At 44.6% G+C, this 23,668-nt stretch overlaps 1 protein-coding gene across 1 annotated transcript in view; it reads right to left on the bottom strand.

Moving 5' to 3' along the window:
• SNX2 (sorting nexin 2) overlaps positions 1–23,668 on the bottom strand; it is a 154,171-nt gene that overhangs the window by 83,287 nt on the left and 47,216 nt on the right. The window contains 1 exon segment of the mRNA XM_030193541.1: positions 10,746–10,824. Within this exon segment, the coding sequence (XP_030049401.1) occupies positions 10,746–10,824 (79 nt within the window).

The raw sequence follows: 23,668 nt of genomic DNA, 5'->3' as shown, positions 1-23,668 counted from the left end.
TCTGAGAGGCGAAAAGGTCCACCGAGGGGGTGCCCCACTCTCGGAAGATCTTGCGTACCACTCTGGAATGGAGCGACCACTCGTGCGGTTGCATGACTCTGCTCAGTCTGTCGGCCAGACTGTTGTTTACGCCTGCCAGGTACGTGGCTTGGAGGAGCATGTCGAACCGGCACGCCCAACGCCACATCCCGACGGCCTCCTGACACAGGGGGCGAGATCCGGTGCCCCCCTGCTTGTTGACGTAATACATTGCAACCTGATTGTCTGTCCGAATTTGGATAATTTGGCAGGACAGCCGATCTCTGAAAGCCTTCAGTGCGTTCCAGATCGCTCGGAGCTCCAGGAGGTTGATCTGCAGATCCTTTTCCTGGAGGGACCTCAGACCCTGGGTGTGGAGCCCATCGACATGAGCTCCCCACCCCAGGCGAGATGCATCCGTCGTCAGCACTTTCGTGGGCTGTGGAATTTGGAATGGGCGTCCCAGGGTCAAATTGGTCCGGATGGTCCACCAGAGCAGTGAAGTGCGGCAACTGGTGGAGAGGCGGATGACATCTTCTAGATTCCCGGTGGCTTGGAACCACTGGGAAGCTAGGGTCCATTGAGCAGATCTCATGTGAAGACGAGCCATGGGAGTCACATGAACTGTGGAGGCCATATGACCCAGAAGTCTCAACATCTGCCGAGCTGTGACCTGCTGAGACGCTCTGGTCTGCGAAGCCAGGGACAGGAGGTTGTTGGCCCTCGCTTCGGGAAGGAAGGCCTGAGCCGTCTGAGTATTCAGCAGAGCTCCTATGAATTCCAGAGACTGCGTTGGCTGGAGATGGGACTTTGGGTAATTTATCACAAACCCCAGCAGCTCCAGGAGTCGAGTAGTGCACTGCATAGACCGGAGGGCTCCCGCCTCCGAGGTGTTCTTGACCAGCCAATCGTCGAGATATGGGAACACGTGCACTCCCAGCTTGCGTAGGTAGGCCGCCACCACTACGAGGCACTTGGTAAACACTCGAGGGGCAGAGGCGAGCCCAAAGGGCAGCACACAATACTGAAAGTGCCGTGCGCCCAGGCGGAATCTGAGATACTGTCTGTGAGCTGGCAGTATCGGTATGTGAGTATATGCGTCCTTTAAATCCAGGGAACATAGCCAATCGTTTTTCTGAATCATTGGCAGAAGGGTGCCCAAGGAAAGCATCCTGAACTTTTCTTTGACCAGGAATTTGTTCAGGCCTCTCAGGTCTAGGATGGGACGCATCCCCCCTGTTTTCTTTTCCACAAGGAAGTACCTGGAATAGAATCCCTGCCCTTCCTGCCCGGGTGGTACGGGCTCGACCGCATTGGCGCTGAGAAGGGCGGAGAGTTCCTCTGCAAGTACCTGCTTGTGATGGGAGCTGAAGGATTGAGCTCCCGGAGGACAATTTGGTGGCAGGGAGGCCAAATTCAGGGCGTATCCGCACCGCACTATTTGGAGAACCCACTGGTCGGAGGTTATGAGAGGCCACCTTTGGTGAAAAAAACTTAACCTCCCCCCGACCGGCAGATCGTCCGGTACGGACACTTTGAGGGCGGCTATGTTCCCATGGATCCAGTCAAAAGTCCGTCCCCGGCTTTTGCTGTGGAGGCGCAGGGGGCTGCTTAGGCGCACGCTGTTGACGGGAACGAGCGCGCTGGGGCTGTCCCTGTGACTGACGAGGCCTTCGGGCCGGCTGGTTGTACCTACGCTTTGCAAAAGAATAGGGTGCAGCCTGCCGGGCCCGGGAAAAACGTCCACCTGCTGAGGTGGATGCTGAAGGCGCCCGGTGGGAGAGCTTGTCGAGAGCGGTTTCCCGCTGATGCAGTTGGTCCACCATCTGCTCGACCTTCTCACCAAAAATGTTATCCCCCCGGCAAGGGACGTCGGCCAGTCTCTGCTGGGTGCGGTTGTCCAGGTCAGAGGCACGCAGCCATGAGAGCCTGCGCATCACTATACCTTGGGCCGCAGCACGAGATGCCACGTCACAGGTGTCATAGATACCCCTGGACAGGAACTTTCTGCACGCCTTCAGCTGCCTGACCACCTCCTGATAAGGCCTGGACTGCTCCGGCGGGAGCTTATCGACCAGGTCCGCCAGTTGTTGCACATTAGTCCGCATGTGGATGCTCATATAGAGCAGGTATGACTGGATGCGGGTCACGAGCATGGAGGATTGGTAGGCCTTCCTCCCAAACGAGTCCAGAGTGCGAGACTCCCGCCCCGGGGGCGCCGAGGCGGTATCCCTCGAACTCCGTGCCCTCTTGAGAGCAGAATCCAAGACCGCCGAGTCATGGGGCAATTGGGGCCGCATTAACTCTGGGTCAGAGTGGATCCTGTACTGGGACTCTGCTTTCTTGGGAATGGTGGGGTTAGTTAACGGTCGCACCCAGTTCCGAAGCAGTGTCTCCTTGAGGACATTGTGCAGCGGTACCGTGGAGGACTCTCTAGGTGGTGATGGATAGTCGAGGACCTCGAGCATCTCGGCCCTCGGCTCTTCCACAGAGACCACGGGAAAGGGAATGCTAATAGACATATCTCGCACAAAGGAGGCAAAGGAGAGACTCTCAGGAGGTGAGAGCTTCCTCTCCGGTGAAGGCGTGGGGTCCGAGGGAAGGCCCGTAGACTCCTCTGAGGAGAAATATCTCGGGTCCTCCTCTTCCCCCCACGAGGCCTCATCCTCGGTATCGGACATAAGCTCGTGTAGCTGAGTCCTGATCTGAGGCACTCGTCCAGGCCCGCTGCCGGGAAAGGCGGTGGGGCCGGTAAAGGTGTCGGTGCCAGAAGCTGATGGGGGCCAGGAGACGGCACCGAGGTGCCGGAACCCTGACGCGTCGGTACCTCCACAACCGACGGGGACCTCTCCTCTCGACGATGACGCTTCGGCGTCGCCTCCTCTCCGATGTCCGGATGCACCGAGGGCGACCGGTGACGACGCTTCTTGTTTCTCTTTCGATGCGCGTCACCGGCGCCGGGAGGTACGGAGGAGGAGGAGGACGATCCCCCTCGGTCCCGAGGAGCCGGGTCAGACAGGGTTCGGTCCCGAGGGCCACGGGCTGAGAGAGTGACCGGGACCGACTGCCCACGTGGCCGCTCACCTCTAACCTCGCCGGCGGACCGGCGGGCCGATGGGACCTGTTCTCCTGGGGTCGATGCCATCGGTGCCGATGTCTCGGGCATCGATACCGGTACCGAAGGACCGGGCGTCAATACCGATGCCGTCGAGGTCGACGTCGAGGGGCCGGCGCAAGTTCCAAAAAGACGGTCCCGCAGAACTTGCCTCGCAACCTGAGTCCGTTTCCGGAGACCGAGACACAGGGAACACGTCTTGATATTGTGCTCCGGCCCGAGGCACTGGAGGCACCAAGCGTGGGTGTCGGTCTGCGAGATCGGCCGGCCGCAGCGACCACACTTTTTAAATCCACTCGGGACCTTCGAGGACATCGACGGAAAAATCGCGTCGGCGAAGTCAAAGTCGTCAATGGTGGCTGGAATCACACCTCGAAAAAAGAAAACGACCGTGCGGCCACTAGGCCGCAACGTGGCGTCCCCGCTGGAAACGAGGGAAAAAAGGGAGCGCGTGCTCCACACGCTCAGGTTTTTTTTTTTTGTTTGTTTTTTTCTGAAAAAGGAAACCGGTATTACAAAAACTAATCGAAAAAGCAGCGATCCGCGTAAACGCGATCGAAAATCCGGCGGCTGAAACAGAGAGAGCGGCAAAGCACAACTCTCTCCAGACGCGGAAAAAAAAGGAACTGGCGGGAGCGGTCGCGCACGGGCGGGAAGACGGCCGCGCATGCGCGGTGGGCGTGCCCTGCGTGCCGACCGTCCCGCGAAGCCTTTTCCGGTTGGTGGGGGCTGCCGCGGACGTCACCCAGTCGTGAGAACAAGCAGCCTGCTTGTCCTCGGAGAAATGAAAAAATATACAAAGATACAACCAATAGGTTAAAAAACAATAAATAAAAACATAAAACAAGGTAATAAGGTGAGTATATACAGACATATGACCAGTGGGTAAAAACAATGAACAAAATATAAACATAAGGTAAGATGAATAAAAATATATACAACCATACGAGTGAAAATGTAGAGTTAAACGGTGATAGAAGTGACGTCAGATAACTATAAAAATACAATTGGAGTGAAGAAAAGTTTAACATAAGCCAATAAACAACTTCTTATGACATTATATAGCACAACTTGGGAACGTTAAGTTACTGTGAGAAATGACTATGAAGATATACAAAAGAGTGAGCAGAGGCGAAAAAATGTCAAGATAACCTTAAGTTTATGGTGTGGGTACTGACCTGGATACATTGTCTTAGAAAGTTAGTGGACAAGGCTTACAGGATGTAGTCTCTCATGAGTAACATGTTGGTCTGAAAACAGTGTGGGTAAATGACTGTTAGAAAAGTTAGAGAGCAAGGCTATGCAGTGAAGAAGTGATGCCTTGATGTATGTAAAGTGAGAGGAAAATGTGGAACAAAAAGGGTGTGAAATATAGAGTACCGGCATGGTAGAACTAAAATAAAATAAATTAGATCAGTTTGTGAGGTGAGTGTTGTCAAGGTCTCTCCTCTCACTTGTGGAAGAAAACCCAGAGCCTACAATGTATCGAACAGGGCTATGTATTCCAATCACTGATGGGACTTGAGGTAGTTTATGACAAAACCTAGTAATTCCAACACCCAAATAATTAGGCACATGTGCCCTTGACCAGCCAATCGTCCACATAAGGACACACACATACACCCAAGCCTGTGCAAATACGCTGCAACTACCGTTGGACACCTGGTGAACACCTTGGAGCTAGCGCGAGGCCAAACAGCAGAACATGATACTGGTAGTAGTGTTTCCCTATTTGGAATCTGAGATACCTCCTGTGACTGTTAAGTACCAAAATGTGGATATACACATTCTGTAAGTCCAGGGAGCATAGCCAATCATTTTCCTTAATCAAGGGGAGAAGGGTGCCCAAGGAAATCATCCTGAACTTTTTTTTGACTAGTAGTTTGTTCAGGGCCCTTGGGTCTTGTGGGAGTGCAGGGGAAAGGGGATCCGGGAAGGCACGAAGAAAGGGGGTGCAGGGAGCCGGGGAATCCCAACGGGGTAGATTTCATGTGCACAACACCCACATTCAGAAAGCTGGGCTACCGGAGGCAGAGAGGTTGGCTGGGTTAAGGAAGAAGGGGAGGAATTACCAGTCCCAGAATCCTTCTCTTCCCCACCCGGCTGTGCAAGAGTTAGGGGAGGAGATAGAAGATTGGGAGATGGTCTCTGAGGAAGGTGATGAGGGCCAGCTGGAGAGATTGGGGGCGGGGGAAGTTGAAGAGGAGGATAAAATGGAGATTACTGAAGGGCTAGAGGAGGAACAGATGGAGATTGGAGCTCTGGCTCAAACCCAAAAAGCTATTGTAAGAGGGTGGCTGGCTGTGCCTTGGAGAGACTGGTGGAGGACCGGAAGAGAGAGGCTGAGGCGCTGGGGAAGATCTCTACTAAAGAGGGAACGGGTTCAGCCCTGGGACAGAAAGAGGGCTGGGCACAATTGAAACCCCAGCCTGAACCAGGTGGGAACCAAGCTGTGTAACTGTGCTGTAAGGAGGTGCAAGAAAGACTGTGTAAACTGTTTCCTACTGAAAAGGTCTGGGCTGCAACCTACCAAGCTACTGTGTTTTCTTTCTGATAATGTACTGTTCCCTAAGAGAAGTAATCTTAGGTCAAGTGAAGTGAAGTTATATGGACTGTTTTGAACCTGACTTGTGCTTTGGATAGCAAGCCCTAAACAACCTGGAGTTAAGGTGTACCTGGGCGTTTATGTTGACTTGAAGCAAGAAAATAAAAGCCCTTACTTATAAACGTTGTGCTTTGAATGTGCCTCTGTGAAAGGAACGGAGGGAGGAAGGAGTCCTGGAAGTTCTCAGGGCCTGGAGCTGAGGCTCAAAGCAGCCAGATTGCTGTGGAGGGAGGCAGCAGCCGTGTGAAGAAGGCGGCAGCTAAGCAGGGTCGAGCCTGGCTGGGTCCTGGAAGGGCGACCCAGCTACAGTCTAGGATGGGAAGAAATCTTCCCCCCCCCCCCCCCCGATTTTCTTGGGCATAAGGAAGTACCTGGAATAGAATCCATTCCAATCTTTCCCTGGTGGCAGGGGTTCAACCATACTGGTCTGTACAAGGGTGGAGATTTCTTCTACAAGTACCTGCCTGTTCCATAAGCTGATGAACGATGCTCTCAGTGGGCAATTTGATGGTCTGACACCAATGCAGGGTGTAACTGAGATGAACTCACCAGTTGGAGGTTACAAGGGGCCACCTCTGTTGGAAAAAATTCAGCCTCCCCCTTACCAGTAGGCCATCCGGGATGGTTACTTTGAGTGCAGCTATGCTTTCTTGGAGCCAGTCATAAGCTCACCCCTTGCTTCAACTGGGGAACCGGCTGGGACTTCTGAGGTCTGGCAAGGCCAAGAATGCTGGGCCTGGGGGTTCTGGGCAGAGCGAGAAGGCAACAGAAACCTACACTTTTGAGAGCAGTAGGGTTGCTGCCAACGCCCATTCAAAAACCTCCTACATGAAGAGGCTGCAGTGGAGGTTGCTGAGACAGGGTCTAGATTATATGTTTCTTTATGAGGTCAGTGACCTCTTCCACCTTGTCCACAAAAAGTCTCCTTGGCAAGGTACACTCGCCAACTTCTCCTGAACCAATGGTTCCAGGTCAGAGACATGCAGCCATGAGAGTCTGTGCATCCCCACAACCATGGCGGAGAGTCTGGATGCAATATCAAAAGAATCATATGCTTATCATATCCTTATCCAACCAAGGCCTTAACCCTTTCATCTATGCAGACGATGTCACAATATACATTCCTTACAAACGTGATCTGACAGAAATCACCAACGAAATCAAGCTCAGCTTGAATATCATGGACTCATGGTCAAACACATTTCAACTAAAACTCAACACAGAAAAAACACACTGTCTCATCCTCTCATCCCAATACAATACAAACAAACCCACAAACAAACACCCCAGATTATACCCTCCCTATCTCAGACAGCCTGAAAATGCTCGGTGTTACAATCAACCGGGAACGTCACACTAGAGAACCAAGTAAAATCTATAACAAAGAAAATGTTCCATTCAATGTGGAAACTCAAACGCGTGAAACCATTCTTCCCGAGGGAAACATTTCACAACTTGATACAATCAATGGTACTAAGCCATGTAGACTACTGCAACAGAATTTATGCGGGACGCAAAGAACAAATTATAAAGAAACTTCAGACCGCTCGAAACACAGCAGCCAGGCTTATATTTGGAAAAACGCGATTTGAAAGCACCAAACCCCTCTGAGAAAAACTGCACTGGCTCCCAATCTAAGAATGTATTGCTTTCAAAATCTGCACCCTGGTTCATAAAATTATCTACGGTGAAGCCCTGGGATACATGGCAGACCTCATAGACCTATCAAGCAGAAACACAACAGGATCAACACGAACATACCTAAATCTCCACTACCTAAGCTGCAAAGGACTCAAATACAAATCAACCTATGCATCCATCTTTTCCTACAAAAGCACACAACTATGGAACACATTACCAAAAGCTGTGAAAACAACTTATGATCACCTAAACTTCTGGAAATCATTAAATACTAACCTGTTCAAAAAGGCATACCCTACCGACCCAACTTAAATGCCTGTACCCTGCAACACAACGAGACCAAAGCTCGTAATGGACATATAATAACTCTTCCTCTCTACAATTCCCTAATGTGTCTATATACATGAATCTTATTCTACCACATTACTGTATTTGTTCATAACCGGAATTGGTGAACGCCTTTACGATACTATGTAAGCCACATTGAGCCTGCAAATAGGTGGGATACAAATGTAACAAATAAATAAATCAGCGCCCCTGGCCAGATACTTCCTACAGTCCAGTCACTTACTGGTCAACTGGCAAAGCTCTGCTGCCTGCTCCTGTGGGAGAGAATGCTTAAGACAGTGTACTGTGTAGCAAAGATTGCAAGTAAGGGCTTGTGTAGAGCTGGTAAGACTGGATGCGGGCAATAAGCATCGAGGCCTGAAAAGTTTTCTTCCCAAATGAGTCTAGTGTTTGACCCTCTCTACCTGGGGGAGCCGAGGCACGAGTCCTGGAGCGCCTAGTTCGTCTGAGCGTGGATTTCACAACCAGAGAGTGGTGAGGCAGCTGTGCCCTCTCGAATCTGGAAGCCTTCTAGATACGATTGTGCATATCAACCTTCTTAAGCATGATCTGAACTGAGAGGGGAGATTCCCAGTACTTCATCAGTGCATCTTTAAAGATAGGGTGCAATGGTACTGTGACCCCTTCATTAGGAGGTGACTCGTCTAGAACATAAAAAATCTCTGCCCTGAGCTCCTCTTCAGTCTCCAACTTAAATAGGATGGCAGAAGCCATCTCCTTGACAAAACTAGTGAACTCAGATGAAGATTGATGTCTTTCTTGAGGTAGGGAGGGATCAGAAGGTACCCCAAAAGACTCCTCCTCCTCCGAGAAGTAATGAGGGTCTTCTTCCGAGTCCCAGGAGCAGTCCTAGTTAGGCTCCTCACTGTACTGAGACTGGACTGAGCGAGTCTGTGCCTGCCTCGGCTGAGAGGAACCATAACCATGCCCCAAAAAGTGACAAGGTAGAGCCCTACCCTCAGACTCAGTGGAAGCTTCCTCCACCGACGCTGAGTGCGGTACTGCATGTCGACACCCTTTGAGGTGCTGGCACGGACGGAGCCTTAGAAAGAATCTGGGGATGATCCTTGATTGATGCAAGTACCCTCAATACCTGAGCAGATTGCATCTGCGCCAGCTCCTCTCTAAGTATGGCTCGGAACTGCTCACTGAAGGACAGCATTGGCAAGATGGAGGCGCTGGGAGAGAGGCAGCCTGAGAAGGCATCTGTGCCAAACTAGAAGTGGAAGAATTGTGCACCAGCACCTCTACCAAAGATGGGAAGCGCTCCTCCCAGTGCTTCCCAGGTACCAGCGATGCAGATGCCCCGGCGCTCCTGGCACCATGCGTCGATGAGGACTGACACTTAGGCTTCTTGGGCTTCCCCTGATGCTCAGCATCACTGTCCTTCAGGTCCAACAAGGACAACGTTGAACCCGTAGGTATTCAGTCTGATGCTGACCAGTCCTGAGGCCTACTTTCAGCGCCCGATGTTGAAAGAGGTGAAGATTTCCATGATGCCGGTGCACTCCCAGTGGTATTCGAAGTTGTAGCAGTCATCAAGGTCAATGCTTCTGGTGCTGATATCAACGGATTGGCCTTTAAGAAGCCAAAGAATCTCTCCTGCTGGACCTGCTGTGCCCTCTGTCCTCAACTGCATTTGCAAACAGCCAGAACAAGAGTTACGCTCATGGTCAGGCCCAAGGCACCCAACGCACTAAGAGTGAGGGTCTGTCAAAGAAATCACCCGATTATACTGGGTGCACCTTTTGAAGCCACTGGGGGTCTTGGACATTGAGAATAACTCAATTGTGAACTGTAAAAGGGGGCAGCGTTCAAACTGAAGTCAGTGCTCTGGCCTAAATGGGCTTAGCAACTCGTGAAAAAGAAAGGAAACAAGATAAGAGCTGAAAACACTATAAAAATTAAAAGGAGAACAGAATAAAATGAAAAGGCAGGGAGGATTAAAAAATATCCATATGGGATAACATCACAACTTAAAATTCATTACTTTTTGAAATACATTTTAAAAAGTTTTGTTTAGTTGGAATATGTTTAGTTAACATAGGGGTCCTTTACTAAGCAGCAGCAAAAAGTGGCCTTAGTGCACTCTTACGTGGGTCTTTCCCTCGCTTAAAGCCATGTTTACCTCAGCAGTAAAACAGCTGCTTTTCTACTTTCTCATTAAATGGCCATGTGCAAATGATCCTCTAAAAATAGATAAATGGAAGAATTGATGCATCTTTAAAAGTTAAGTGAAAGTTCATTTAATTGTGCCTCTATGCACTTCAATAAAATCTTTTTTGGGGGGAGGTTTTTGAGCTAATGATGACTACATGAAATCCCCTGTATATGGCTATATAGCCAATAAGGAGTAGGTTGAAGCTTTTCCTCCCATTTTTTAGAAAAATTAAAATTTAAAATTTAAAAATTAAGTAATGGATTAAAAATTGATGTCATTGTTGAAGTTGCAATCAATTAAGAAGGTGACAGACACTAACCTTTAAAAAATAGGGATTATTACAAGTTGTCCATGTGCTAATGATGCCATTAGCATGCAGGCATTTTTTTAATTAACGCATGAGCACATACCGCCACCCGTTTTGTAGGCAGTAAAGATTCATGCAGTACTCCTGTGCTAACCAGCAACAGTACAGTAATATAGATGCACTAACTGGTTAGTACAAAATGCTCACTCTCCACCTATGACACACTGTCAAAAAAATTTACAGAACATTTTAGTCCAAAGTTAGCGCAAGCACATTTTGGAATTACTGTAAGAGACCTGAGCATGTCCCATGGTACTTCATTTTTATATGCGTTAGGCACACATTAGCACCTAACACAGCTTAATAAAAGGGCCCCATAGTTAAGATGCATATTTTCAGCCTATTTTCAATAGAAAGTTCAATCACTTAGTCAACACAATAGGGCAACAGCTTTATACTAGAGAACCAAAGAAACAAAAATACAAAACTACAAAATTTGTATTTCATTTATGTTTACTTAACAGCTGAACAACAGCACAGAAAAATGTACCTTTCTAGTGCAGAACGCCTCTTCTCTACAAATTCTGTAGATGATAAATCTTCCTTACCCACTTTAACCTTGGTCATACCTTTAAAGAAATTAAGGTTCACTCAGACTAATGTCACAATCAAGGCAATGTTATTAATCCAAGGTAGATAACATTAAAAAAAATAACTAAAATTTTGTTTAGAATTCAAATTAGCTTTTAATTTAAAGACAGATTTCATTTTGCTAAGAATACTACTGATGAATTTACCACTTGTCTTTTCAGTTAGAGTAAACAGGTGTGGTAGCCATGTTGGTCCACTTTTAAAACGTAATAAATAGAAATAAAACAAAACACAGATGCTACCTTTTTTTATTGCACTGAATACATTTTTTGATTAGATTTCAAAGGTAACCCTTCAGAAGGATTACCTTCAAAAGCTAATCAAAAATTGTATTGTTAGTCCAATAAAAAAGGTTATCATCTTATTTTCTTACTATGTTTTGTTTTATTTCTATTTATTATCTTTCCAGTTAAAAATGCTCTAGAGGACTACAAATCATAAATAACACGAAAGAACATAAAACTAAATTAACAGACTCAAAAATGCGGCAAACAGACTTTACATAAATAAAATCTTTAGCTACAATAGAATAGGGAATATAAACAATAGGGGAGATTTGCTGTAGTTATTTCCCAGCTAATAATGTTGAAGCTATTTGGGCTGGGCCTACTGATACTTCGCTTCTGTTCTCCCCAAGTGTTTAGAGAGATTCACAAACTTTAGGTGTCTGAAGGACTGATTTTTCATCAGCTATACTGGAGATTTTATTTTATTTTCTCACTTTGGGGTGGGGGTAGGGAAGAAATAGTTTAGCTTAGATTATTCACATATTCCTCATAATTATAACTAAGTGGATACCAAAAGGTCACGTATATAATCCAAAACAGATTAACACATTAAAACAAAGCTCCTTTCAATCCATCTCTAGCAAGGGGGATTAATCTCTATATTTGACTAAAACTAAAATATGAGACGTATGAGAAAAGCATTGTTTCTATCAGTTAGAATAGTTCAACAGCTGCAGTAGGTACAGAATGAAGTAGCAAAAATGATTATGGGGACACTGTGTAGGGAACAACTTACAAATGCTAGATATAAATCAGATGGCCTGTTACACCACATTAAATATTTCAAAATTGAAGTCCCAACATATTTCTTAATAAACTACTTCAATAGGAACATTAAAGGTTATGGGCCACTGAAGTGGGCCAAAGTAGATCTATAGGACAGACAGAGATGGACTAACAGACCGCATTGGACCAAGACAGTGCTTAGAACTGCACTGGCTCCCAGTAGTATTTCATATTAAATTTAAGGTGTTAGTTTTTCAGTCTGCAAAGGAAGGAAAACCAGATTATCTTACAGAACCGATGAGTTTATACTGTCCAAGATGGTCAAGATCCAGTTGGGCAAGCATTTTGGCAATACTGACAATGAAGGAAGATAGATATGGCTGTGGAATGGGATATTCTCTGAAATGAGTCCCACTGGTGAACAGGAAAGGGCTGAATTATGGGAGACTCCATAACCAGGTAAAGGTTGGGCTGTTCCCACAGAATGGGGGTGGTATGCTGTACAGGTGTAGCTGGATATAAGGCATTTTGGTTGAGGTTTTATGTTGAGTGCTTTTAATATGTGATTGGAATTATAGATGGTATGGTGTTTTAGACCACCTAGAAACGATTATGCAGTCAATTTTGGTTGTACATAAAAGTTTAATCAAAACAAGGATAAGGAGCGGTGACTGTCTGGAAGACCTGGAGGGGAGGAGGAGCCTAAAGGCATGCAAGTAGATTACACCTACCTCACACTCACTTAAGCAAAGGGGACTGGGGTATGATTAGGTTCTGTCCCCACCTCTCTGTAAACTGGCAAGTGTCGGGAAACATTTTATTTCAAATCCTTCTATAAGGGGAAAGGGGTTTGGTTATACCCCAACCATCCACAAATGAAAGGAGTTTGGAAAGGGAAGGAAGGGAGGGAGGGAAAATGGGGTGTATATTTTGTTGTGGTTACTAAAAGAGTGGTTAAGAACTTTTACATTGATTAAACTTTTATAATTTTGTTAATTTAGTGTACAATGTGAGTTTTGCTCTTCTGAATCTGAGAAGACAGGACTATAAACTGATAATATATTAACTTTAAAGAAGAAAATTTTACATACATGAGACCATAAACTGCATTTAGGGCCAATCTCTTGGAATTCTTGGACTCTTCTATATACAAGTTAAGACTGAAAAAGAGAACACACTTTGCCCAATGAAGTCCATTGTTCAGTCTAGATCTCAAAGCATCTCCGGTAGTTTTGAGTTCTTAAACGGTTTTAGAATGTGGAAGGGTGGAAGATACAACCTGAACATGGGCTGGTGAGAGGTGTTATGACGATCCTTACTTCTCTGAGTGTTCTTGTAGTGCTGTGACACATCTGCTAGCTTAGTAACTGGGAAAAATAGGTTTTATCATGTCTCCCCTATATTAGCTGATTTGCATTCGTTGCCTATTGCAGTGAGAATCACTTAAATTACTGTGTTTGGTTTACAAGGCATTTTGTATGGATTTTTCCAAATATTTTTCAGAAAAGCTGCACAGGCAAGTTTTGGAACGCTCATGGTGTTCTCAGTGTTGTCAGTTCCAACTTCCTTCATTAAGTTCTGTCAGACTGACTTTTACTAGAAATAGAGCTCTGTTATACTGGATTTTTTTCAATGGAATTCCTTGCTAGCAGAAATCAGTAGCATCACGATTTATGTTAGTTTTCGTAAGGCTCTGAAAACTTAGCTCTGAAAGAAGTTTTAGATTTTAGCTAATTAGTAGTTTTTTCTTCATAGTATGATGTGTTTTATCATTAAGTATTGCATTTTTATTATAGATTTATATTAGTTTGTTTATTGAAGAACGTTTTATTACTGTAAACTGCTTTAAACCTACTGTATAAAGCAGTATATCAAGCAAATATATCAAATTAAATCAAATGTGACTTAAAGAGCGTGACTAAGGGGCATGCCTAAAGGGGCACACCTCCTTTAGAGCCAACTGAGAAGTTATTGATCAAACGCTGCTAATTTTAGTTGTGAAGCATATTTGTCATTGGATAGTTGGTGATAAGCCATATATCTTTTTCTCTGTTGGGATGGGTAAAAGAAAAGCAAAGATACTGTCTCAAGAACTGCTGAGATGGGACCTATGAATAATTTTGTCACCCTAACGGGCGGGTTTGTCACCGGCAGGTTGATTAGTTAAAACATCTGAGACTGGATAGTTTGGTGCCAAGTCCTGATACTTGATCACTATCCATGAGGTCCAGATGCAATCACGTCCATTGCAGAGGAGTATAGATGGAGGTGGAGAAACACTATCCTTGATAGAGATAAATATGGAGTTACAGCAATAGCAACTGTGACTATGGTTTTGACTTCAGATGTTAATCAACCTGCTTCAGACCTGATCAAGGATTCAAATTTGGTTACTGCAACGCTGTGTCTAGGGACATTTTCTGGTTATTCAGGGCTGGATAACCCTCCTAAAGAGGAGGTTACTAACTTGGAGATTTTGAGACCTTAGACAAAGATGGATGCTACTCTGTCTGGCTACATGTCCTAAAGCTCACTGGATAATCTGTTGAGAAGATAGCTTTTTTTAGCAAGTGGTATGAGATCTCAGGAAGGGCCTGTAAAAGTTCCGAGTGAATGGGTTAAATCTTTGGAAGCTTCTAATTGTTCCCTAATTAAAGGATAATGTGTTTTTGGAGATCAAACTAGAAAGAGTAGAAAATTCCTTATTTACAAATACTTATTCAAAAGTATTTCCTTGATATTTCATATTTTGATTCTATATCTTATGTCTAATATTCTTAGACCATACTATGTACCTAATCTTATTAAAAAGATAGAAGGTATTATTACAGATTCAACTCAGGAGTTGAGTTTGAACACTATATTGGAGACTTCTATCCAGAAATCTACCATCAGGGGGACCTTAGCGGCTACATTTATGGCAGTGATTTGCATTCAGTTTTCTCACATTTTAAAAGGAACTATCTACACCATTTTCATGGTTTGCCTATATAGGGCTCTCCTGATGTTTCCCCTAGATTGCAAAGATTAGAAGAAAGTTACTCAAATACAGACCCAGAGCATTAAGCTCTGGGAATGGCCTTTTTGCTCATAATTCCCTAGCAAATGTCTGGTTAAGTTTTTGGATACAATTTTTTTTTTAATCCTACTCAAGTTATAGGAATAACTTTACAGAAGGAGTTAGTTCAAGCCCAATTAGTTCAACCCTTTGTGATACTGCAGGATAAATCTAATTCTCTGAATAGCTAGTAGAATAAGGGTAATAAAAATATTTATCAGATTTGGTAATGAGTGAATAATTATTCTAATTTGCATTGAGGTTTGCTTTTGACTTTGTGTCCTTTATATAGAGCTATTGTACAATTACCTTTTTAGTTATTTATACCTATGTGGACTTCCTTTATAATTGCTTTTTTACTTTCATGTTGATTCTAATGAATTTGGAAAGATTGCTATTGCTTATTGTGATTTTTCAAAATCTAAAATTTAAAAAAGTGAGTGTTTACCTTCTAAAATTGAAATCTTACATTTATCTTAGTATTATATTAAAAAATGTATCTTAAGGTAAAACCATGTTTTAAATCAAATCCACCCTGATTATACGTAATGTACAAACATGCTATGCTGAAATATATATTATGTTTGTTTTCATTGTAAGCACATCCCCATGCTTGTTAACACAAACATTATAGCCAAAAGAACACCTATCCATAAATGGGAAAAGGATCCGAATGAAGAAAACAAAGAAAAGCTCTGGAAAATTAGAGACAAAGTATTGATAAGGAAGGCAAAAAACTTGAAAAGAAGCTTCTCCAAAGACAAGCAGGGCTATGAATTCTCATACTTGGGTAATATCACCAATGGAGCCCACTGTGGGAAACAGTACCCCAGCAACTTTTCTAGAAGTGTCTGCACCATCTTGCTGCGTATGTGCACCTACCTGCTTGCCTCTGTTGCACAGGACCTCTCACCACATGCGTGCCTGTTTCTGCCTGCCACTGTCACAAAGGATCTCCTCAGTCTCCCTCCCCCTCTAGCTCATCAGATTCTTTTCTAGTTACGGTCGCTTCAGCAACTCAAAGTTTATTTGCACTATAAAAAATTCTTATTCTGTCACATGATTGTGGGCAATCCCAGTGGTTTCCTAATCATTTTTTTTTTATTAAGCTTCTAAATTTACTTACTCCCCCCCCCCCCCTCATAGTTCACTCTAGGCCTATTTTTTGGCTCTGAGCACCTGATCCAGGGTATTTTTGTCACTACTGGGTCATTTGATTTCACTGTGGCTATTTTCCATATTTCCCAAAGGAAGACCCCCACCCCACCCCCAGCAACTTCAAGAGTTGTTCCTGATGCAAGAGGGCCATATTCATTACAGATACCCACTGACGGTACCTGCAGTGTCTGGGATCTGACCATGATCGCTCTCATCGTATTCTCTCTTAGATTCAAAGAGAGGGATTCATGGTAGATTAAAACACAGAGAAAAGCTTCTTGGAGATAAGACCAGTTCATCAACATCAGAGACTTTGGTCTCGATGAGTCCAGGAGTTGCACTGGATGCTAGGGATGCATTGACATTGAGAATGACTTGTTTACCCTACACATTGAGCATCAGTAGAGCCTCAGAGCATTTACTGTCCAAATAAAACCTGAAGAAGGCGGCTTTGACTTTGGCTTCACTTGTGCACACAGAGCACAATACAGGACACTAGGTGGAGGCCAAGGTGTTTGGTACGGAGAATGAGCAGTCCTCACATTAAGGGCACTTTAGGACACCAGTGATCTCTGTGCTCTCTGTGCCATGCTGTCTCCTTCTGGTGGTGGATAGACATAACCATTAGGTTTGGACTGGTCTGGTATGGATGACATGCAATGATAATTTCTTGTTATGTTAAGTTTTATGGGACTTGTAGCCCTCCAAATCTTCATTACTGAATTTAAAACAGGATTACAAAGAAGTACTGATGCAAATCACAAGGATGTAACAATAAACGTTAAAAAAAACTAATACTAGTAAAAACACAGCTAAGTATTGTTAGGAAACAAATATGTTTTTAAGGCCTTTCTAAAAAGAATTAAATTTGATAGAGAACGCAGCTGAGGGTAAACCATTCCACAAAAACTGCAGAAATTTTTGTTATTATTTGTTACATTTGTATCCCACATTTTCCCACCTATTTGCAGGCTCAATGTGGCTCACATAGTATCGTAGAGGCGTTCACCAGTACGATGTGAACAAATACAGAGTGATTTTGTGGTAGAGTATATATCATGTGTGACAAACACATTTGGGAAACTTGAGGGGGCAGAGTTAGGTTGAAGTCCAGTACGTGTTTTGGTTCCATTGTGTTGTATGGTTAAGGTGTTTAAGTTGGATCGTTGAGGTATGCCTTTTTGAACAGGTGAGTCTTTAGCAATTTCCAGAAGTTTAGGTTTTCACGATATTTGGCAGTGTATTCCTTATGTGTGTGCTTATATAGGAAAAGCTTGATGCATAGGTTGATTTGTATTTGAGTCCTTTGCAGCTTGGGTAGTGGAGATTTAGGTAATTTCGTGCTGATCTTGATGTGTTTCTTATTGGTAGGTCTATGAGGTCTGTCATATATGCCGGGGCATCTCCGTAGATGATTTTATGAATCAGGGTGCAGATTTTGAATGTGATGCGTTCTTTGATTGGGAGCCAGTGCAGTTTTTCTCGGAGGGGTTTGGCGCTTTTGAATCTCGTTTTTCCAAATACAAGCCTGGCAGCTGTGTTTTGAGCAGTTTGGAGTTTCTTAATGATTTGTTCTTTGCATCCCTGTGTATATTCCATTGCAGTAGTCTAGATGGCTTAGTACCATGGATTGTACCAAGTTGCGAAATATATCCCTCGGGAAAAAAGGTTTCACTCGTTTGAGTTTCCACATTGAGTGAAACATTTTATTTGTTGTAGCTTTCACTTGGCTCTCTAGCATGAGATTTTGGTCAATTATAACTCCCGAGAATTTTCAGGTTGTCTGAGATAGGGAGGTTGTGATCTGGGAAACCCTTGATCCAGCTACCGTATTTTTCGGACTATAAGACGCACTTTTTTCCCCCAAAATTTGGGAGGAAAATGGGGGGGTGCGTCTTATAGTCCGAAGGCAGAGATTTAGCAGGCTGCCCGCCCTCCCTCCGAGTTCGGGATCACCGTCCCTAGGGTTACCTCCCCTCACCCCGGCCCTGTCACCACCTCTCCCCTTACTCACGCAATCTTCCCTGGTGGTCTAGTGACGTCGGGGCAGGAAAGAGCCCCCTCTTTCCTGCCAAGGGCGCTGCTCTGCATCCTCCTGTAATGCTGCCTGTGATGACGGTCTCGGCGAGATTCAAAATGGCTGCCGAGACTTCAATTCTCACCGAGACCGTCATCGTAGGCAGCATACAGGAGGATGCAGAGCAGCGCGCTGGGCAGGAAAGAGGGGGCTCTTTCCTGCCCCGACGTCACTAGACCACCAGGGAAGATCGCGTGAGTAAGGGGAGAGGTGGTGACAGGGCCGGGGGGAGGGGAGGTAACCCTAGGGAGGGCGATCCCGAACTTGGAGGGAGGGATTCGGACAAGACGCACCGGAGCACCTAGGTTTTAGAGGAGGGAAAAAGCGTGTCTTATAGTCCAAATTTTTTTTTCCTATTTCCCTCCTCTAAAACCTAGGTGCGTCTTATGGTCCGGTGCGTCTTATAGTCCGATAAATACGGTAAGTACACTTCCGCCAATCCCAAAGTATTCTAGGATGCTTAGTAGTATGTTGTGGTTTACCATGTTGAACGCACTAGACATTTCGAATTGTAGAAGGACGCTTTTGCCTATTGCAATTTCTTGTTTGAATTTAGCTAAGAGTAGTTAGTACTGTTTCGGTGCTGTGGTTGGAACGAAATCCTGATTGTGATTCATGCAGTATTGAGAACTTGTTTATGTAGTCGGTAAGTTGTTTGGTTACCATGCTTTCCATCAGTTTGACTGCTAGTGGGATGGATGCTACTGGACGGTAGTTAGTGATGTTGTTTGGGGTTTTTTTCTTGGTACCTTTTGGTAACGGGGTGAGGAGGATGTTGCCATTTTCTTTAGGGATAAGACCATGTTGAAGCATGTAGTTTATGTGGGATGTGAGGTCTGCTATGAAGCAGTGGAGGGCGGATTTTATTAGGTAGCTGGGGCACGTATCCAGTTTACAGTGCGTCTTGGAGAACCTATTAGTCGCTTGGTTGACTGCTTCAGTGGTGAGGATAGCAAATCTCGTCCAGTATCTATCCGCTGGGTAAACACCAGGGACTGGGTCCATACATTCGATGAAGTTTTCAGTGTCGATGATGCCTTGAGGTTTACAATTGCTTAGGTTTACAATTTTTTCCTTGAAGTATTTGGCAAGTTTGTCTGCCGATGGGATATCTGTGGTGGTTGTGGTGACCGAGATGGTGTCTAGTAGCTTGTTCACGATTTGGTATAATTTTTTCATGTCTTTGTATTAAGGTCCTATTTTGGTTTTGTAATATAATCTTTTGGTTTGTCTTATTGCGTATTTGTATTTTCTTTGGGTTTGTTTACATGTGTTGAGTGTTTGTGCATCTTTTATTTATTTCCAAGCTCTTTTGAGTCTCCTGACTAGTGTTTTTAATTTTTTCAGCTCTTCGTTGAACCATAGTATTGAGTTATGTCTACATGTTGTTCTTGTTTGTAAGGGTGCAATTTCGTCTAATATGTTTTTGCATCTTATATCCCAATCTGTAAGGCAGTTTGTAGTGTCCGTTTGAGTTGACCATTCGTTGTCGTACATCTGTTGGCAAAATAAAAAAGATCTAGAAAATAAAGCTTTAAAGTGAATTCCTTTAACAGATGGAAAAGCAAACGTTAAGTTGCTAATGGAGCATAAATTTGTAGACTTAAGTCCCTTACAATTGTTAGTTATATTCTAGGCTATGCTAATATTTAGGGTTTTTAAAAATTATTTTTGTTATTTGTATTATTTGTAGGTTGCCCTCTATAAACCTAAGTAGACTATTTCTAAGAGAATGTGGTAATGGCGGTTAGCTTAGCAGGGGTTTTAAAAAAAAAGGTTTGTACAGCTTCCTAAAGGAAAAGTCCATAGACCATTATTAAAATGACTTGGGAAAAATCCACTGCTTATTTCTGGGATAAGCAGCAGTAAATGTATTTAACTTTTTTGGGATCTTGCCAGGTATTTGTGACCTGGATTGGCCACTGTTGGAAACAGGATGCGGAGTTTGATGGACCTTTGGTCTGTCCCAGTGTGGTAATACTTACGTACTTATGTAAGAACTAATTACTAGCTGATAGAGATGTTCTAATCAACTTTCTAGCCATCTAAATGGTTCAGGGGCTTATAAATCAGAGATCAAGCCGGGGGAGGGGGAGAAGGAGGGACTTAAACTCTAAACTGAGGTTTACTATCAGTTATACTCTACATTGATGCTATGGTAAACTCTGGAACAGTTCCTTAACTGCTAGCCTGTGAAACTGTAATAGAGGATATAAATACATGCTATAAACAATCTAGTCCCTTTGATAAATAAGCAGAGTAACTTTTAAAGACACTGAGATTACCTATTTAACTAAGTCTACCTTTCTCCAAATTTAAAAGCAATTTCCCAGCAAATAACTTACCAATGAAGTTATTTTGCTCTGAAGTCCTCACAGCACCTCTTCTGGAGCACTGAGGCCTGAAATGTTGTTCTGCTAAAAAGAGTCTAATGTTCTAGCTTCTCTGCCTGGAGAAGCAGACGCATGAGATCTTGCACTGCGAGTACATTTTAAAGCAGATTCTACAACTACGGAATGATGGGGTAACCAAGTTTTTTCAAACTCAGTGTGTCTGTATCTTGTACATTGTATCAGTTTTCTCTGGAGCAACTTGAACTAGTGGAGTCTCCCAGATTTTGATCAGAGTATTCTTCATAATTGTATAAAGTAGAACAGCGATTCTTTCTCTAGGTGGAAAATCAATCTAGAACCTCAAAGAGGTTCTTCCCCTGTGTCCAATTTGAAAGGTGTGGCTTGGGTCAATCACACAGACAAAGCCAAGAAAGGATATACTTTCTGGGGGAGACTTACATCTCTCAGGTGGCAGAGAAGGATCAGCTAGAACACTAAAGGACTCCTCAGCTGAGATGTCCTGTGGGTCCTGCTCTGTCTCCCAGGAGAGGTCAGAGTCTGACTGTTCAAAGTACCGTTCTTGGGACGTACATGGAAGAGCATTGACTACAGTGTCGGCTTTTGTGTTGAGGTGTGTCGAGGCAGATGAGTCTCCAAGGCTGGAGACAGCTCCTCTGCTGATGTCAACACATGCTTCGGTTGGGTTTGTGGTGCCCCTGACAGTCAACCCTGAGCCGGTGTATGGGACCTCTCCCATGACTGTCTCTCCAATGTATCGACGGGCTGGGTTGAGGCTGGCACAAACACTCTGTAAGCCTGTATAGACTGCGCATGAAATAGCCCTGTCAGCTCCTCTTTTAGCACAGCCTGTATTTCTTCACGTAGAATTGGCATTGGTATCAGCTAAGAAAGTGGTGTGGAACAGCCCGAGTTATAGCCTGTGCAGGCATAGGAGATCTCAAAGGCTCTTGATGGGAAAAGTTGGCGTGAAGGAGAGCAGTCACTGAGGCATTGATGATTCCTGTGCATCGAGGATATCAATGTAGGGGAGGTGTTGGCAGAGTGCTTGGAGGGAGAGCAATGGCAATATTTCTTAGATTTTTTTATGCTGCAGGTCCCTTGATGCACGTGGCACTGACAAAGAGGATAGAGCTAACATGGTCATGGTACCGAGACTGGTGCACCCCGATATCTAAAAAAGCAAAACAGCAAAGATGACTAACAAAAACAAAAATAATCAAAAATTAAAAACAAGAAAAAATCAAATTTGTATTTAAAAATACAAATACATAAAAAAATAAAAAATATGAAAAAGACGACACTTGTTTATAAAAAATTAAAACACTTTATTAGCCAAAGGATAGCAGGGAGAAAGGGACTCGACACAGCCGTACAGGCCTGCATCAGGAGTCTTCTCACCGTGTGTTGATTTTTAATTCTATCCAATTGTAAAGGGAATATGTATGTCTCTTTTTAAACTGTAGCGTTAAATGATCCTTGAAACAAAGTGAAGCAAAAAGCATCAGAGCAGCGTCTCGTCTCTGTAAAATCAGATCCCTTTCAGCCCGCCTTGGTCCATCTTCTTGGAGTTCACTCACTAGTTGATCGGCATCCTTCCTTTCAGCGGCATGGTTCCTTTCACCTCCTCCTCTCTTTAGTGAAGTGCCTTCTAATTAAAGGGTGGCTCAATAGCAACCCCACCCTTCCTGGGCACTTCCCACAGGCTCTGGAGAAGACCAGAACCTGCTCCAGACCTCTTAAAGGGACACAACTCCTTCCTACTGCTACAGGTCCCCCTTTCACTTAATAAAGGGTAACATCCACCTCTCCCCCTCTCTAGCCATTCTAAGGTTACCACTTAGGTAGGGCTCCCTTCCATGGCTTCTACAGGACAATACAGGACCCCTCCAAAGCCTGAGCTTCTTCCCATCTAAGCATGTCACTTCAACGTTTAATCGCCCTCCAGTGGCCTCTCCTATGCCATTACATCGAGTTTCCACGGGTAAAATCCACCTGGTGGTCAGGTCATGTCAGGGCAGGTCCTACAGCCATCCCCTATAGCTATCATACAGAGCACTATGTCATTATCTGCACCAAGCTCCATAGATGACATCACCCACATGAGAATATCATGCCTGCTTGTCTTCAGAGAAAGACAGGATCTCTCAGAAAATTTAAGTTACCCCCTGGCTGTTTCTTATAGACTCTTTACGCAACCTTAGTCCTTACAGCTTTACTCAGTTGCATGATCCTGCTCTCTTAGCTCAAAGCCTTTGTTTGTTTTGCTGTGCCTTGGAAGCAGTTTTAAAAAGGTTGTTTCTAAAATAATGCATTGGATAAACTTATAAAAGTATGTATAGGTAGTGATCCCATGCACACTTTTAAATGTTTATGTGGGAGCTCTTGGGGCAGTGGATTTACATGCATACTTTGACAGGTAAATTCCTGGTAGATACATATGTGTATACGTGTTTGCACTGAAGCAAGTTTATATATATACTAGGGAAAAAGGCCTGTTTCTGACACAAATGAAACGGGCGCTAGCAAGATTTTCCTCTGAGTGTGTATGTTTGAGAGTGTGTGTATGTGAGAGTGACTGTGTAAGAGAGAGAGTGTGTCTGTGTGAGTGTGTGTGTGACAGAGAGAGTGAGACTGAGTGTGTCTGTGAGAGTGTGTCTGTGTGAGTGTGTGTGTGTGTGACAGAGAGAGAGAGACTGAGTGTGAGTGTGTCTGTGAGAGTGTCTGTGTGAGTGTGTGTGTGTGTGACAGAGTGAGACTGAGTGTGAGTGTGTCTGTGTGAGTGTGTGTGTGTGACAGAGAGTGAGACTGAGTGTGAGTGTGTCTGTGTGAGTGTGTGTGACAGAGAGAGAGAGTGAGACTGAGTGCGAGTGTGTCTGTGAGAATGAGAGTGTGTGCCAGGGCCCCCCTCCCTCCCAGTTCCAGGGTTTTTCTCCCAGGGTCGTCCCCCTCCCCCACTCCCTCCCAGTTCCAGGGTCCCTCTCCCCCCTCCCAGTTCCAGGGCCTCCGTACCTCCCAGTTCCAGGGTCGCCATCCCCCCCTCCCTCCCTCAGTCACCTTTGGGGGCATACCTTACTGCAAGGTCCCTGCCTCACCCTGTACTCTCATCTGACAGGATTCTGTGCTCTCTGCTTGGCTCTCTCATTCTGTCCTCACTTAGAAAAA

This window comes from Microcaecilia unicolor, chromosome 2, assembly GCF_901765095.1.
Source record: "Microcaecilia unicolor chromosome 2, aMicUni1.1, whole genome shotgun sequence".
In the NCBI taxonomy this organism is placed as follows: domain Eukaryota; kingdom Metazoa; phylum Chordata; class Amphibia; order Gymnophiona; family Siphonopidae; genus Microcaecilia; species Microcaecilia unicolor.
Note: the sequence above shows the minus strand (reverse complement) of the source record. Positions and strands in the feature narration are given on the sequence as shown.